General features: G+C 49.0%; 1 protein-coding gene across 1 annotated transcript; it reads right to left on the reverse strand.

Moving 5' to 3' along the window:
* Nucleotides 1-10942: 10942 nt before the first annotated feature.
* Nucleotides 10943-13624, reverse strand: ANKRD33 (ankyrin repeat domain 33). Its single transcript, XM_016201043.2, has 4 exons — nt 13389-13624; nt 13035-13164; nt 12721-12861; nt 10943-11649 (listed from the first exon to the last, which is right to left on the reverse strand). The coding sequence occupies exons 1-4, from the start codon at nt 13551-13553 to the stop codon at nt 10943-10945; spliced, it is 1143 nt and encodes a 380-aa protein (XP_016056529.2). The 5' UTR covers nt 13554-13624.
* Nucleotides 13625-17255: the final 3631 nt, after the last annotated feature.

Below are 17255 nucleotides of genomic sequence, written 5' to 3' on the forward strand. Positions count from 1 at the left end.
ATGAGTGGATAAAAAAGCTGTGGCACATTTATGCCACGGAATACTATGCAGCTGTGAAAAAGAAGGATCTCTTACCCTTTGAGACAGCATGGAGGGACCTGGAGAGTATTATGCTAAGCAAAATAAGCCAGGCAGAAAAAGACAAACATCACATGATCTCACTTATGTGTGGAACCTAATGAACAAAATAAACTGACAAACAAAATAGGTCCAGAGGCATGGAAGCATGGCACAGACTGACAGACCTCAGAGAGAAGGGGGAGGCAGAGAATAACCAAAGAACTTATATGTATATATGCATAATCCATGGACGGAGACAATAATGTGGTGAAGGCCTTGGCTGGAACTGGGTGGAGGGGGACAATGGGGGGGAAATGGGGGACATCTGAAATACTCTCAACAATAAAGATTTTTTTTTAAAAAGACACCCTAGCCATGATTGGGAGCAATGTACGATGACGGTGGCATTCATATCAGACAGGCCAGTGCTGGGCTGGAAGAACCTGTCTAGGAGGCTTCCATATATATATATATATATATATATATATATATATCTTTATTGATTTCAGAGAGAGGAAGGGAGAGGGAAAGAAACATCAATGATGAGAGAGAATCATTGATCGGCTGCCTCCTACATGCCCCCCACTGGGGATCAAGCCTGCAACCTGGGCATGTGCCCTGACCGAGAATCGAACCTCGATCTCCTGGATCCCAGGTGGATGCTTAACAGCTGAGCCACACTCAGCCAGACTAGGAGGCTTCCTTTAAGCAGGCAAAAACTCCCCCTGACTGGTGTGATTCAGTGGATGGAGCATTGGCTCTCGGTCTGAAGTGTCGCAGATTTGATTCCTGCTCAAGGGCACATACCTGGGTTGCAGGTTTGGTCCCCAGCCCTGCTCAGGGCGCATGTGGGAGGCAACCAGTCGATGTGTCTCTCTCACATTGATATTTCTCTCTCTCTCCCTTCCGCTCTCTCTGAAAAGCAATAAAAAAATATCCTCAGGTGAGGATTAAAAAAAAAAAAAAAAAAAGAGTGGACCGCTAAGGCGTCTTGCTCTAATATGGAGATTCTGTAAGATGGCCCTTTGACAGGAATAGAGGCTGGGGGAGACATGGCTAAGGGTCCAGACCAGCATCAATTGCTGACTGACCTCACTTCCTTTGCTGAAGCCCTCCCCACTCCCCACTCCCCACCCCGCAGCTGCTTCACAGTTTGTGAGCCTGTGAATTCCAGAACCAAGGCACACCCAAATTTCAGTGTCAGGACAGATCGGTGTCCTGTAGCCAATAGGAAGTACTATGGGATTACAGTGTCTGCTCTTTCAGATTATAGCAGCCACTTGGCACTCTATTACTGGAGACTTGACAGTGTGGCCGTGTGGCCCTGTGGCCGTCTTTCATACCCACTCTCTTCCCTGCCCTGCAATGGCTTCTGATAAACTTCTCCCAGCCCTAGCCCCAGCCCCAGCCCGTGGACTTCTGTCCTGGGACATGGAAGTTCGGGCTTTCCCAAGGGAAGCATTCAGTCTGAGACACACACTGAAAACAGAAACTTCGAGATGGACAAGAGCTGAGAGTCGCCAATGTGAGTCAGTGGGGGTGGGGGACTTTATCTGGGAATGGTCCATGAAATAGATAAAAGTAGAGTACTTTTGGAGGAGGAAGACAGGGCTTGATGGGGGATGGGCTGTTCATCAGTGCTGGAGTCTACACTCCCCACCGCCTTCCGCACCCAGGCATTGAATCCCCTGGACCCTGACTGCTGCTCTTTGGAGCTTCTCGGGGAAGCCAAGTTCCACGGCACACAGAGAAGCTGGGGCAGGCATCAGAGGAGGGACAGAGTTGGAGAAAGCGGTGGAGACTGAGCCCAGTGAGGAAAGGGAAAAGGAATTGCAGACTGTGTCCAAGTCTACAAGAATTAATTACACAAAAGGACCAGCTGTTCCCCATAATCAGTGAAGACAGAACAAGAGGAAACAGGTCCAAAGGACTGAGATTTAAATTTAGATCTTCAGAAGGATTTCCCAGCAGTGTGTGAAGCAGTAGCCTGGAGCTCCTGGGAAGGATGTGCAGGTGAAACCTCAAGGAGATTCTCACCTATGGAAGGCAGGTGACCTGGAATCCAGCATCAAAGCAGAGGGAAGAGCAACTTGACTTTTCAGGATCAGCTGTGAGTGTTGAGTTTAAGTATCGATCTTGACACCAGGGAAGGGCCAACTTCACAGGAGTTCAACCTGGGTAGACTTAGGGCGTCACAATTAACTTAATGCTCTGCTGATGCCATCTTGAAATTCTTCATGTTTGAACAAAAGGCTCAGCATTTTCATTTTGTACTGGGCCCCACAAATTGTGTAGCCTGTTCTGCACCAGGATGAGTAGGAAGAAAAAGCAAGGGAGGAAAATTAGCAGAGGGTGAGCTAGGCTTCGCTTCCCTTAAACTGCAAAGTGGGAGGTTTAGGTCAGAGAACCTAAGGATTTTTCAAATGTGAGAGACATGCACAGTCAAACAGGGTACCTGAGGAGGAAGAACTGTGGGTCTCCTTTAGGCGAGAAGTGAGGCAGATAACCTGTGAATTCCATTTCCCATCTCTTCGACACAGAGGAGAAAATCCCAGCTTTGTGGGCTGGATGCAGCTTAGTTTTGCCTGGAGGAAGAAGTGACCTCTCTCGGCCTCCAGCTCAGGGCAGAAGGCGCCACAGTGTCCTGGGTTGCAGGCCTGGATCACCTCTCTGGGCCTCAGTTTCCTCCTCTGTACACTGAGGCGTTTACACTGGATACTTCCAAAGGTCCTTCCCAGCCTTATATGATCTTTTACTCTAAGATTTAGACTTCAGGCCCTGTCACCACGGCTCAGGTAAAAAGGCAATTTGGCTGGTGCCAAGGTTTGGGGATGGTAGGGCCAGCCAAGCACCTTAGGAAGAGGCTGGCAGACGGGGGCCAGATGGCATGAGCCACCAAGTCACCTTCCTCTTCCTCTCCAGATCCTCCAGGATGTCCTACATGGGTTCATCTGCTCCTGGCCCACCCCTGAGCCCAAGGATGACTCATCTCAGGATGGAGCCTTTTGAGGAAGGGCTGGCATGTCAGGACTGGAGTCTGAGATTAGGCGGTGCCCACACAATGCCTTGGGGTGGGTTAGCTTGCAGCCTGGGCTCTGATGAAATGCTGCTCCAGGACGGCCTCTTCCCTGAAGTCCAGCAACTTCTGGAATGTCCCTCCCCACAGGCCCCCCCGAGGCTCTGACCCTTTCTAGCACACTGGCCCGACCAGAGGAGAAGAGCACAGGGAGTGGAAAGAGACCAAGCTTGGAGTTGGAGCCACTGTTGTGAGCATCAGCTCCCATTCCTGTAAGAAAGGGCTGGTAACACCTTCTCTGCCAATTCTCAGAACAAAAGCAAAATATCTGGGAGTGTCATCTACCAGCTGAAAAACCCACACAAATGTCCGTCCAGTTTGCTTTAAGGGAGGGAGGCCCAGCAGCAGGATTGGAGGATGAGCAGGAACCTCAGGAGACCGGAGGCCTGGCTGTGCGACGAGGCCTCTGTTTTCTTATCTCCTCCTAGATGGGTGCTGAACGGTGCCTCTTCCACTAATAGCTGCCTGAGGGGTTGTTATACAGGTGAATGTATAGCTACCACAGAGGACTTTGAAGTATGGAGCAGACATTCTGAAAACATTCAAGACATTTCTAATAAACACAAGGTTAAATAAATAAATAAATAAAATCCTGCAGCTGAGTCTACTATATTCAACGTGTACAGCCAGATGGCTTAATGTATGTATACGCTGTGATAGGATTCTTCCATCTAGTTAACACATCCATCACCTCACATATTTATCTTTTTTTTTTTTTTGGTGAGGTCATTTAAGTTCTATTCCCTAAGCTAATTTCAGTTATGCAATAGTGTTATCAACTACAGTCACCATGTCTTACATCAGATCCTCAGAACTTAATCACCTTATAGCTGAAAGTTCCTATGTACCCTTTTACCAACCTCTCTGCGATTCCTCCATCCACCCACCCCCAGCTCCTGGCAAACATTTTTTTTACTCTATTTCTGAGTTTGACTTTTTTTTTACATTCCATATATAAGGGATAGCATCAGTATTGGTCTTTCTGCTATTTACAGATTTTAAAACTTCATAATTTATGTCACTTAGTTTCTCTCCCTCCTAATTATTGATCGTTATGTTGTTATTTTGTAAATTTAAATAATGCCTTTTAGTTCCTGTTCTATTAGTATCACATAGTATCCCTTGGCACCCCCACCCTTCTCTAGAGCTGCAATTTGGTGCAAAAAAGAAACATGTGTCAGCCCAGGCAAACGATCCCCACACAGGACGGTGGGGATGCCTGAAGGGCCTGGCTGAGCATGTTGGATGGCCCAGGAGTTCCCAGAGACATGACACTTTTGCCCACTCTAAAGAAAAGCAGGGCCTGAGTTTGCTGGGGTGAGGGTGGGCCGAGTGGGCCGGCAAGGGGGTAGGAGCCTGCCAGGCTCTGGATTAGTGCTGAGGAGAGCATTGCTGCTTGGGGATAGAGTCTGAGGGGTTAAGGGGACTATTCCCAATGGGAAGAGCTTGATATTTGGACATGGACGGGGTCCCCAGGATTTGAGGGTAGGTAATGGCCATGGCTGGGAGGCAGACTGTTTGACAGAGGGGCGGAGTGGCTGGGTGAGGCCAGAGGCCAGCGGGATTTCCTCCAGCTCCAGCCACTCAAGTGGGTGGGACCAGATTGCTGGAGCTGGACACAGGAATCTGCCTTTGTTTACAGCTGGAGGAGAAATGCCATAAATCCTGCCCCTTTCCCACCCCTCCAGCATCCGTGCCCAGGCTCTGCCCTTCCTAGCACCAGAGGGGCTGACACTGAGGGCCTTCAGCGAGCTCTTGTCTCCAGGAGCCCCTCATCCGCAGGCCTTTGCCCCTCATTCCCCCAAGGCAAGTCACGGGCACTGTAGGAGACAGGTCAAGGGGGTACCCAAGGCTGGGCTGGCGGGAACAGCCACAGAGCAGGCTTTAGGTTTCAACCTGCTCACCGTTCTACCCTTCCTCAGAGGGACCATGACTGGTCACAGTTAAGGAAGGTACCCGGTCTAAAGGGAGGGCTCGAGGGCAAGGCGTGGCCCTCCCTCAACCCCCATCTCCGCTGCACGTGGTCAGACAGACTCCGACACGCCAACGGGAGTCGCACAGGCAATGTAAGGAGCTGGATGGCCAGGGGAATGCAAGTGTCGGGGAGCAGAGGGGACAGGAGGAGAGGGTGGGCCAGGAGCCCCAGGGCATGTGGGGGGCCCTGTCTTTATTTTCCTCTTGGTCAGTGAGTCTGTGTGTTTGTGTGCCTGTGTGATGGTTTATGTGGGCTTGTGTGTACAGCCTCTCTCGATGTGACTGTGTGTACTTCTGTGCCTATGATCCTGATGGTCCCTGTGGGACCCTGGCTGACCGTGTGTCTACATGTGACTGCCTGTGTGACTGTGGTCAAAGTTTCACAGTCCACCCAACCCCAAGCCTTACCCTCAAGTCCTCCCTTCAGATTTAGTATCTTCCTTAACCATGACAAGGCTTGGTCCCCCCTGCAGACGGGGAGAGAAGTGAGCAGGTCTGGATTTCTTCGTAAACCCTGGCCAGATGTTTCTCAGCATAGCTGGCTGACATCTGATGGGGGAAGGGTCCTGAGAGATCAGGGTGAGGGATGGACTGGGGATGTGGGGAGAAGTGTGGGGAGGGGTGCAGCTGGCCTGGTGGTTGGAGGAGAGGAAGATGCATGGGTGTTTTCAACCATTTGGAATGTAGACTGCTGGGGAGAAGGGAATCCTGTCTAGATGCCCCATTTGGGGCAAAGGGAACACCAACCAATGAGTCCCCACCTGTCCTTCTGTCCTCCCCACCTATATGTGTTCCCTTGCCTTCTCTTGACCCAACAAGGGTTTCTGGGGATAACTGAGACACTGCCACTCCTGGAACCAGAGCAGCCCCTGAAAGGAGGAAGATGATAAAGGCCCCTCAGAATAGCTCGGTCCTTGGTGGGTCCTGAATTCAGTTCTTTTCTATACACATTTATTGAGCCTATATGGGCTGCTCACTGAGCCAGGGGTTAGGGGATACAGATGTGGTTTCTGCCCACACATGAGTGAGGGGAGGGTTCCCAAGAGTCCCCACACACCTGGCTAACATCCCAGTATGTGTCAGGACAGCCAACCCTGCAGTCCCTTCTGCGGGAGCCCCCTTTCTCCAGGGGGGGATGGACGCATGCACACACAGGGAGCAAGTGGCAGCCATCGGTGCTGGGTGATGGGAGGAGGCTAGGAGTGGCCTGGGGTGGGGGCGCAGAACTGTGCAGGACCTGCCTGAAAGGCTGTCTGGGATAAGTATGTGTTTTTGTTTTAAGGGCCACCAGAATAATATCCTAGAATCACAGGGGAGGCCTTGGGGTTCCAAGGACATGTCCACTGGCCTCCTCCACAGAGCTGTCCCCTTGGCATTTCCTCACCCCGCCCCCAAGTAAGCACAGTAACAAAAGCTGCTTACTGGGCGCTGAGCCAGGCAGCGTTCAATGCTTCGCATACCTCTCAACGTTTAGGTCGCACAAAAACTGTGGGAATTATTTATTATAACCATTTGATGTTACAAATGAGGAGACTGAGGCTGGAAGAGGTCCCTGGTGGCAGGGATGATAAGAGGCACGACCAGGATTCAAACCCAGGTCTGTTGACTGTGGCAGGGCATCACTGTGGCCTGTGTTTTGCACAGCCAGGAGCCTTGTCTCGGGCCCCCTGGCCTCTGCTGACAAACACTTGGTTGGGAAGCCTCAGGAGCTGGACTGGGGACCGGGAAAAGATGGGAGGTTAGCAGAGAGGCTGACTTTGGGCAAGCAGCACAGGCGGAGCAGCCAGCAGCCTACGTAGGCCTCTTTCCTCTCTGTAGCCTGCAAGGCTGTCAAGAGCTGTTAGAGGATTAGAGAGAGACGGCTTGGCCTGGGAGGAGGAACTGAGGAACTGCAGGCCTGGACTCTAGCTGCCGTGGCAATGGCGGGGGATGGAGGGGTGGGTGTTCTCCAAGGTGGAGAGGAAAATGTTGTCCAACCTGGGGCCCAGTCGTTACTGCCAGCTCAGCCCCCCGGCCGAGGTCCACCCCACGCCAACCAGGAGAGCCACAGAAGGCCAGCTCTCTAGCCCTAGAGAGGCTGTGGCCACCCCTGCTCCCCCGTAAAACTTAAGCCGGTTGGAAGTGGGAAGGAGAGGCTCCAAGAACCAAGAGAACCAGGCTGTGGGCAGAGGCCACGTGCTGCGGTGGAAAGGACACCGGCTTTAGAGTCCCACAGACTTGAACTCCAAGTGCCACTTAGCCACTCACCAGCTGGTGACCTTAAGCACATCACTTAACCTTCATAGCCTCAGTTTCCACAACTATAAAAGAACAAACATTGTGAGGGTCAGATAGAGTGGTGATGATATTAATCAGGCAGACACAGTGCAAAGTGCTTCGTTATTTCATTTAATGCTCACAACAGCCCTGGTGGAGTGCTATTATTACCTCCATTCTACATATGAGCCTTGAGGTTCAGAAAGGATAAATAACTTGCCTAAGGTCACAGGCCAACTTCCTAACAGAAGTGTGTGACCACCAAGCTGTTCCAAGCCTGTATACAGACTTTCTTTCCTGTGTGCGGTTTCTTTCCCTGCCTGCCACGCCCAGTGCCAGGCTGGCCTCACGAGCTTTGACTTCAGCTGTGAGTGGGAGGGAAGAGCTCTAGCTCCACCCAGGAGGCCCAGAGGCAGCTCAGTCAAACCCAGTTCCCCACGCCCTTCCGTAGCACCTCAGCTCTTGGTAGGGCTTCACATTTTACAGAGCCTGTTCCCCCGTATTATCTAATGGATCGTTCCAATAGCCCTGTTTCCACCCATTTAACCGATGAGATCAAGAGAAACTCAAGTACCTTCTTAGGAATCACAAAGGTGGGAAATGGCAAAGTTAGCCTTGAACCCATTGCAGTCCCCATGGTTGTCTGCAGAACACTCTGGGAGAAACCACACACCATTTGTCGTTTTCACCTCAGTGTGTGTGTGTGTGTGTGTTTTCCCCTAGTCGAAGAGCAGGTTTATTTTTTAATTTTTCAAAATTTGGTAATACATGATTAAAAAGCCAAAACATTCTGTGCAGAAGAATTCCAAATAAATCCATAATTTATGTAGACAGTCCACCCCCAAGGAGATGGAGCATAACTCCCCACTCCTTTAGTGTGGGTTTCATACAATGACTTCCTTCCAAAGAGCACAGTATAGAAAGCAGAGAAGAACAGCCTTTTTAATAAATGGTGTTGGGAAAATTGGACAGGTGCGTGCAAAAAAATGTAACTAGACCATCAACTTACATCATACACAAGAATAAACTCAAAATGGATAAAAAGACTCAAATGTAAGTCATGAAACCATAAAAATTTTAGAAGAAAACATAGGCAATACAATCCCAGACATCTCCAAGAGCAATATTTTTGCCAATATGTCTCTGAGGGCGAGGGAAACACAAGAAAAAAATAAAGAAATGGGACTACATCAAACTAAAAAACTTCTGCACAGCAAACTAAACCATCAACAAAACAAAAAGGGAACACACCGTATGGGAGAACATATTCACCAATGATTCATCTGATAAGGGGTTAATCTCCAAAATATATAAAAAATTCATACACCTCAACACCGGGAAGAAAAACAATCCAATTAAAAAATGGGCAAAGGACCTAAATAGGAACATATCCAAAGAGGACATACAGATGGCCAATAAACATATGAGAAAATGCTCAACGTCACTAGTCATCAGAGAGATGCAAATTAAAACCACAACGAGGTATCACTTCACACCTGTCAGAATGGCTGCCATCAACAAATCGACAGACGACAAGTTCTGGCAAAGATGTGGAGAAAAGGGAACTCTCATGCACTGTTGGTGGGAATTCAGACTGGTACAGCCACTATGGAAAACAGTATGGAGTTTCCTCAAAAAATTAAAAATCGAACTCCCGTTTGACCCATTGGCCTGATTCCTGGATATATATATCTTAAGAATCCCAAAACTCCAATCAGAAAGAATATATGCACCCCTGTGTTCATAGCAGTGTTACTTATAATAGCCAAGATCTGGAAACAGCCCAAGTGGCCATCAGTAGATGAATGGATAAAAAAGCTGTGGGACATTTACACCATGGAATACTGCAGTTGTAAAAAAAGAAAGTTATCTTACCCTTTGCAACAGCACGGATGGACCTAGAGATTATTATGCTAAGTGATGTAAGCCAGTCAGAGAAAGACAAATACCATATGATCTCACCAATATGTAGAATCTAATGAACAAAATAAGCTGATGAACAAAATAGAACCAGAGGCATGGATACATGGAACAGACTGACAAATGTCAGAGGGGAGGAGGTGGGGGGAACTGGATAAAGGAAGGTGAAAGGATTAGCTAAAAAACATATATGCACGGCCCAAGGACACAGACAATAGTGTGGCGAGGGCCAAGGGGGGGGGGGGGGGCTGGGTGGAGGCGGGCTGGGGGGGGCATGGGGGTATCTGCAATAGTCCAACAATAAAATAAATAAAAAAGGAAGGAAGGAAGGAAGGAAGGAAGGAAGGAAGGAAGGAAGGAAGGAAGGAAGGAAGGAAGGAAGGAAGGAAGGAAGGAAGGAAGGAAGGAAGGGTAACTTTCTTTGTCAGGTAGAGAAACCTGACAAACACTACCTCAGCCAGGTGATCAAGGTCAACTCCACCACGATAAGTCATGTTCATAGTACGTACCCTTGATAAGATGTGATAAGAATGGCCCATCACCTCTGTGGTCTTTCTCCTGAAAACCCATAATCCCAGTCTAATCATGAGAAAAGCATCACACAATCCCAGTTGAAGGCCATTCTACAAAATACCTGACCAGTGCTCCTCAGAACTGTCAAGGTCATCAGAAACAAGGAAAATCTGAGAAACTGTCATGGCCTACAGGGATCTACAGAGACACTGTGACTAAATGTACTGTGGTATCCCGGATGCAATTCTGGTCAGAAAAAGGACACTAAGTAAAAACTAAGGAAATATAAATACAGTCTGGATTTTATTAATAATAATATATTCATATTGGTTCACTAATTATAACAAATGTGTTAAGAAAAAATATCCAAAACTTGTAAATAAGGCACACACAAAATTACCAAGTGCCCCGGCAGAGATATTTTAGACCATTGGCTAATAACCCCACCTATGGGTCATCTAGGGGAAGTCACTTCGTTTGACATACTATTTCCTATGGATGGGGGCCCTGGCTCTGTAAAGTGAAGAGATTAACCTGTAGAAGATGGATAAATAGCAAATTATTTTTGTCTAGTTGAGAAAAAAGTTATTATTTCATTGCCGGGCAGTTACGATTTTATTGCCAGTTGATACTTTTTGTATCAACTTTGCACATTTATTCCAGCATCTTTTTCCCGCTGACTGTCAGTAATGGTTTTCACTTCCTCCTTTGATCCATCCTGCTGGTTCACTCATTAAGTAGTTAAATAAATCTTGGTACTCACTTTATATTTGTATTTGTCAGGTTTAGCTCTGTGCAAATTTTACTTTGACAAATAATAGTGTACCATATGCACTGTTCTATCCCTTGGCTATTTTTCACTCGAACATCTGGAAGATAGTTTCATATCAGAACATAAAGAGCTTCCTTACTCCTGTTTTATCACTGTACAGAATACACAGTGAGAGTGTACAGTAACTACACCTGTAATCGATTTAGCTAGTCCCCTGTAGACACTTGGGTTGTTTCCACTCTTTCGCTGTTGCAAACAATGTTGTATGAATACCTGCTACACAGGATGACAGGCAGAAGGGGCTCTACAGGGCAAAGGAGCCCACGGGAGGGGGCTGATTCCCTGCTCCCAGCCAGCTTACCCATCTTCCCCTAGCTCTGTGCATACCTGGCCTCCTCCTGACTCCTCCTCTGCATCCTGAGCTCCTGGTATCGCCAGATAGGGAGGGCCAGCCTGCGATGCCCAGCAGGCCTGAGCTCTGGTTTGCATTGTCTGGGAGATGAGGGTGCCTTGGAGAGGAGGATCTTGGGGACTTGGAGCTTGGGACTGGTACTGTCCCTAGGCTGTAACCATTGAGAGCACATGCTCAACACACTCTGAGGACTCTGGTAAGGGGTGAGATCCTGGGGGCCAGGGACTACCTGTAGGGGCTGGGGTACCAGAGGAGGGGGAGGAGCAGTGCCTAGCAGCTCTGGCACAGACTTGCTTCGGGTTCCCAGTGCAGGTGGGCGGTCAGGACACAGAGTGTGGCAGGCAGTGGTGAGGAAGGGACTGGCTAGGCTGGTCGTGATGGTCACAAGGTGGTCGAGGACACCTCCTTCCTGAGGAGGCTGAACAAAGAGGAGGCTCAAGGAGGCCTGTAATCTCTCTAGGATAGATGGGGCAACGTGGCCCTTGGCCTGGGCCACGAGCCTGGGCAAGGCTGGCCACTCCGGTTGGTAATGCTGGCTGAGCTGCTCCACGTGGGGCCGCCGCAGCAGCCGCCAGATCCTCTGCACGGTGTCGAAGCTGTCGGTCAGCATCGCCCACTCCAGGGCAGTCTTGCCCCGAACAGGATCTACTGCTGTCAGATCAGCACCTGGGAGGGGGCACAGGGGTGATGTAGGCTGGGACAGGGATAGGTGATTTGCAGAAGGGCAAATTCTTTAGCAGCAGGGCCGATTTGGGTTAAATTCAAAACCAGAGTCCCACCCATCTTGTTACAGCTGGAATCTGGGAGCCCTCAGTGACTGCAGCCCAGGGACAGGACCAGTCCCAGATTCCAACCTCCTGTTTGAGATTGGTGAAGAAAAATAAATTACAGAGAGGGGAAAAGACTTCAGAGGAACATGGAACAGAATAGGGACCCCTGAACCAAGGAACTGGCCAGAGGGGTGGTATGCAGGTTGCCCAAGACTGGGGATGCCCAAGCTGCACCTTCTGGGGTAGGCGGGCGGGGGGGGGGGAGTCCTGCTGGTCCTTCTTTTCATCACCAAACCCCTCTAATCCTGGAGGGAGTAAGAATCACTCTGAGTCAAAGGTTGGGATGCAGAATTCCTCCCATCTCACCCAAAACCAATCTGATAGATGGGGAGGGGAAAAGCTGGAGGCTGAGGTCCCCTGCAGTGACCAACAGACAACACCTCTCCTCAGGGAATAATGAAGGCCTTCAACTCCACAGACAGTTTGGACTTCACTCCAGAACTCTGCCTGGCCACACGGCTCTGCTACCATCACGGTGCTCCTGGAACCCTGGCCTGTCAGAACTGGAAATCATCCCAGAGAAGGCCAGCACCCTCATCATACTGGTGAGGTCAGAGAGGGAGGCCATCTGCCCAGAGTCACTCAGCTAGTGGCAGAACCAGGAGGAGAACTTGAGGGTCTGCTTCCAGATGCCAGCCTTTTTTTAGGTTCTCCAGTTGGTCTAGGTTATCCTCTCATTTATCTTTTCTGGGACTTCCATTAACAATGTAAATAGAGCTCTTTGTAGCTGGACTCTGTTGATTGTGGGAAGCCCAAGCACACTCCCCTAGTCCAGGAAGCCAGCCTAGATTGTTCCTCCAGCTCCTCCTCTCTCCTCTTTGCAACTCTGACAGCTGACTTAGTGTGTTGGGGTGACTGGGGGAGGCACTGGAGGCCATACATCCTGGTCCATCCAGGCCCTATGCACCTGCCATGAGGAGGGCAGCCACGCATTCAGAGCGGTTCCGAACAGCAGCCTTCATCAGCGCTGTTAGCCCCCGCTGGTCTCGCCGCTCCAAGTCCAGGCCTGAGTAGTAGTTGAGCAGGAGACTCACCAGAGGCACGTGACCTGCAGAGCACCAAAGGCAGATCTTGAATCCCAGGAAAGCGGTGGTGAAGCCCCAAACCCACCCTCCACCCAGCACTGCAGAGACTGGGTGGGAGAACATCATGCAGAGTGTGGAGCTGTGGCCCAGTCTGGAGGCAGGGGACTGGTAGGGGGTGGGGTCGGCAGCCTTGTACCTGCTTGGGCAGCCAGCATGAGGGCTGTGTCTCCTTCTTTGTCCTGTTGGTTCACATCCAGGAAAGGACAGCGGCTGAGTAGGGCCACAACACTCCTGAAGCCGTGGTAGCAGGCGACCATGAGGCCTGTCTGCGGGAGGGGCAGCTCAGCCCCTGTGCTTGCCTCCAGGAGCTCCTTGGGTTCCCTGTGCTCCTTAAACCCAGAGACATCCCAGCCCCTGCGGAGACCCATTCTCACCCATTCCCTTCTCCCTGAGGACCCAGGCAGTGGGTGTTGACCCTGAAACTCTCTCAGGATGAGTGTGGTGTGGCCAGGACACCGAGCTGCCCTGGGAAGCACCTGGGGTAGCTCACCCTCCCGTTGCCATCCACCTGGGTGGCCTCCTCTGGGGAGACCCCCTCATCCAGCGTGGCTTGAAGCTGGGCAGAGTCGTTTCGAACACAGGCCCAGTAGAGGGCCCCCAGCAGGCAGTCTGGGGCAGGGGTCTCATTGCTGGAGCAGGACAGAGCCTCAGACATGTCTAGTCCTCCACTCCACAGGGGCAGCTCTTCCTCTTCCAGCTTGGCCGCAGAAGGCGAGTCCCCCTTCCTCACGCAGCTGACATCTGTAACAGAACGGAGGGAGCACCATCTCCTTGGGTCCCAGGGAGGGGAGCCCACCAGCTGCAAATCTCCCAACCCTTGCCAGGGGAAGAGCCTTTTCCCACTGGGGCATCCTGTCCCATCCAACCTTTGAGGGAGGACAAGTGGCAGTAGCCCCAAAAGGGCAGAAGTGAGGATCCCAGTGAGATGCAAGGGGGGCCGTCTTTTCTTTCCCATGGGACCTCACCTCGGGTTTGGAGGCTCCCTCTAGGAGGCAGTCATTGCTGGGCCCACAGCAGCCCCCAGGCTCCTGGGTGCACACTCACCAGGTCTCTGGAGCGATGGAGGTGGACTACCTGTCCCTAGGAAGCAACGCAGGTGACAGATGGCCAGACTTAAGGAAAGAGCTGCAGCAAACATCCCAGCGCTGAGCTGGATCAAGCCGGGTTGGGAAGGACGGGGCGGGAGGGGCGGGTGCTTACCCAGAGCAGCCCCGGGTCCTGCCCGGGGTGGGCGGGGCCAGGTCCCGGCGGCCCCACCCCCGGAGGCGGCTCGGGAGCGAGGCCCAGCTGCTCTCCAAACGCGCTCACCTTCCGCCTTCTGCGGGGACCAGCTGCGCCAGGAACGGATCCTTCGAGGATGGGAGGGTCATGAGGTCTCAGAACACCTAAGGGCTCTTTCCCTGCGGCAATGAGGTCGTGGTGGTGGGACAGGGGTTATGTGGACATCTCCCTAAATAGGGCTGATACTGGGGAAGGGGGGGGGGGGCTCCAGGAGTCACCTGGACCTATATTTTGAGGTTCTGGGGGAATTAAAACATAAAGAATCGCCCAATTTAGGAGTACAGAAATTATGATATATTAAGTTTAATGGAATATAAGTTCGGTGTGGTAAATTAAATAGGAAATATTTAAGTTGTATTCATATTAAGATACATTAATTTATTCAAATTAAGTTATTTATAATTATTTATTAATTTAATACTGAGTTATTCCTTTAAATTAATATTAATGTTAAAGTTAATGGATTGGTTTTGGACCTCAGGTGTAGCAAATTGAGCCAATCATAGCCCTGTGATTATACCACTCCCAGTATCAGACTGGACAAGACCTCTCTTGCTTAATTTTACTTTATTTAGTTTATCTCTTTTATTCCTGATCCCCATAGCTCATTCCCCTCCTACTTTTCTTTACTAATTGGCATTTATTGAAATGTACACTTCAATGAAAGATGTAGTGTTGATCTGTGTACGTTTTAACTAACACCTTAGAATTATGTTACATTTATTTTCACTCAATGCTGTGTTTTCAAGACCTATCTTTGTTGCGTTCTGTGCAGTGTATCAGGAGTGCCTCTGGTCATAAGTAATCCAGAGCTGACCTCAGTGGTGTGGTTGCTGCCATAGGCTGGCTGCTCCACACTAATCTAAAACTCCTTTTAGTGTTTTTTTCTAAGCTGCTGAGCTGGAAAGCCAAAACACTTCCCAGATTCCCTTGAGCCAGGAATCTGTGATTTAGGTTCTGCTCTTGTGCAAGACATAAATTTAGAACAGAGCTAAAAAGCATGGGACATCCGTTTAGCTGTAACAGATCACAACAGATGCACTGGAGCTCTGGTGAGCAGCTTCCTGATTCATCAGCTTCCTGTAATGGTGAGTGTTGTTTCCTGATCACAGGCGGAGGTCATATGCCTCTCAAAGCTGAGAGTTGTTCCTGGACCTGGAGCCAGCTTCTCCATCCTTTTATGTTTAAACTAGCCAGATTTATTTCTGTTGTCTGCAATTGAACCCTCACTGACACAAGTGACTTAAACAAATAAAGGTTTATTCTTCACACAAGATAAAAAATTCACGGATTTTGGTGAATTCACGGAGGCTTTTGGTGTTGATGTAACTCGACGATGTCAGGGCCTTCTCTGAGAATTTCTTGACTTTTCCTCATAGTCACAAAATGGCTGCTGTACCTCTAGCCATCAAAATAAAATGTGAATGTCCACTATGGAATTCTGTGCAGCAGTTGGAAGAAATCGACTAGATTATGTGTTAGTCATTGCTGATTAGATACACAATCCCTACCTATAACTTCCCTTCTCTTTAGTTACCGTTTAGTTAAGTCTGACAGTATAACACAGTTTTGACCAATGACATGCAAGCAGCAGTCTGATGGGTGAAGCTCCTGGGAAAACTTTGCTGTCTTAATAAAAAGTGTGGGGCATGCCCTTGTACCTCTTTCTTTCCCTCCCTTCTTCCTGCTGCATAGAATTCCGTATGTGCATCCGGCACATTTTTCTTATCTACTCTTTAAGTGGACACCTAGGTTGCCCCCAACTTCCTGCCTCTACAAATAATACTGCAATGAACATCCTTGTGCAGATCTAGTTGTGGACCCGCGAGAGAGCATCTCTGAGGTTGCTGGATCATCGGGCACATACATATTATTGACCATATTACTGTCAGGTTGCTCTCTATTTTGCAGTGTACACACCACCAGTACATAAACAATCTCCCTACATCCTAGTCAGCACTTGTAATTATTCAGCCTTCTAATTTTTGTCAATCTGATGGTACAGAACTGTAAAGTAATATTGCTATTTTACATTGGATTTTTCTGGTTATTAACAAGATGGGCATCTCTCCACATGCCTGATAGCCATTCTTAATTCCTCTCCTATAAATTGCCTGTTCATAGCCTTTGTTTAATGTTCTATTTAATTTTCCTGTTTTTTTAAAGTTGATTTTTCAGGAATTCTTTTTTTAAAATTTATTTTTGTTGTTGACACTAACACAGATGTCCCCCTTTTCCCTCCATTGATCCCCTCCACCCCATATCCACCCTACCTCCAGGCCTTCCCCATACCAATGTATGTGTCCACAGGTTATGCATATAAGCATATAAGTTCTTTGATTAATCTCTCCTCCCCCACTCCCACCTTCCCTCTGAGATCCCTCAGTCTGTTCCAAGCTTCTATGTCTCTGGATCTATTTTGTTCATCAGTTTATTTTGTTTATTATATTCCACATATGAGTGAGAGCATGTGGTACTTGTCTTTCTCTGACTGGCTTATTTTGCTTAGCATAATACTCTCCAGTTCCATCCATGCTGTCCCAAAGGGAAAGAGAGATCCTTCTTCTTTACAGCTGCATAGTATTCCATGGTAGAAATGTGCCACACCTTTTTTATCAACTCACCTACTGATGGTCTCTTGGGCTGTTTCCAGATCTTAGCTATTGTAAATAGCAATGCTATGAACATAGGGGTGCACAAGTTCTTTCTGACTGGTATTTCGTGTTTCTTAGGATATATCCCTAGAAGTGGGAACACTGAGTCAAATGGCAGTTCAATTTTTAATTTTTTGAGGAAATTCCATACTGTTTTCTATAGTGGCTGCACCAGTCTGCATTCCCACCAGCAGTGTACTAGGTTTCCCTCTTCCCCACATCCTCACATGCACTTGTTTGTTGATTTGTTGATGGTAGCCACTCTGAGAGGTGTGAAGTGATACCTCATTGTGATTTTAATTTGCATCTCTCTGATGATTAGTGACTGAACATTTTTTTCATATGTCTCTTGGCCATCTGTATGTTCTCTTTGGAGAAGTGTCTATTCAGGTCCTTTGCCCATTTTTTAATTGGATTTTTTG

The sequence above is a fragment of the Miniopterus natalensis genome, chromosome 2, assembly GCF_054644295.1.
Source record: "Miniopterus natalensis isolate mMinNat1 chromosome 2, mMinNat1.hap1, whole genome shotgun sequence".
Lineage (NCBI taxonomy): Eukaryota > Metazoa > Chordata > Mammalia > Chiroptera > Miniopteridae > Miniopterus > Miniopterus natalensis.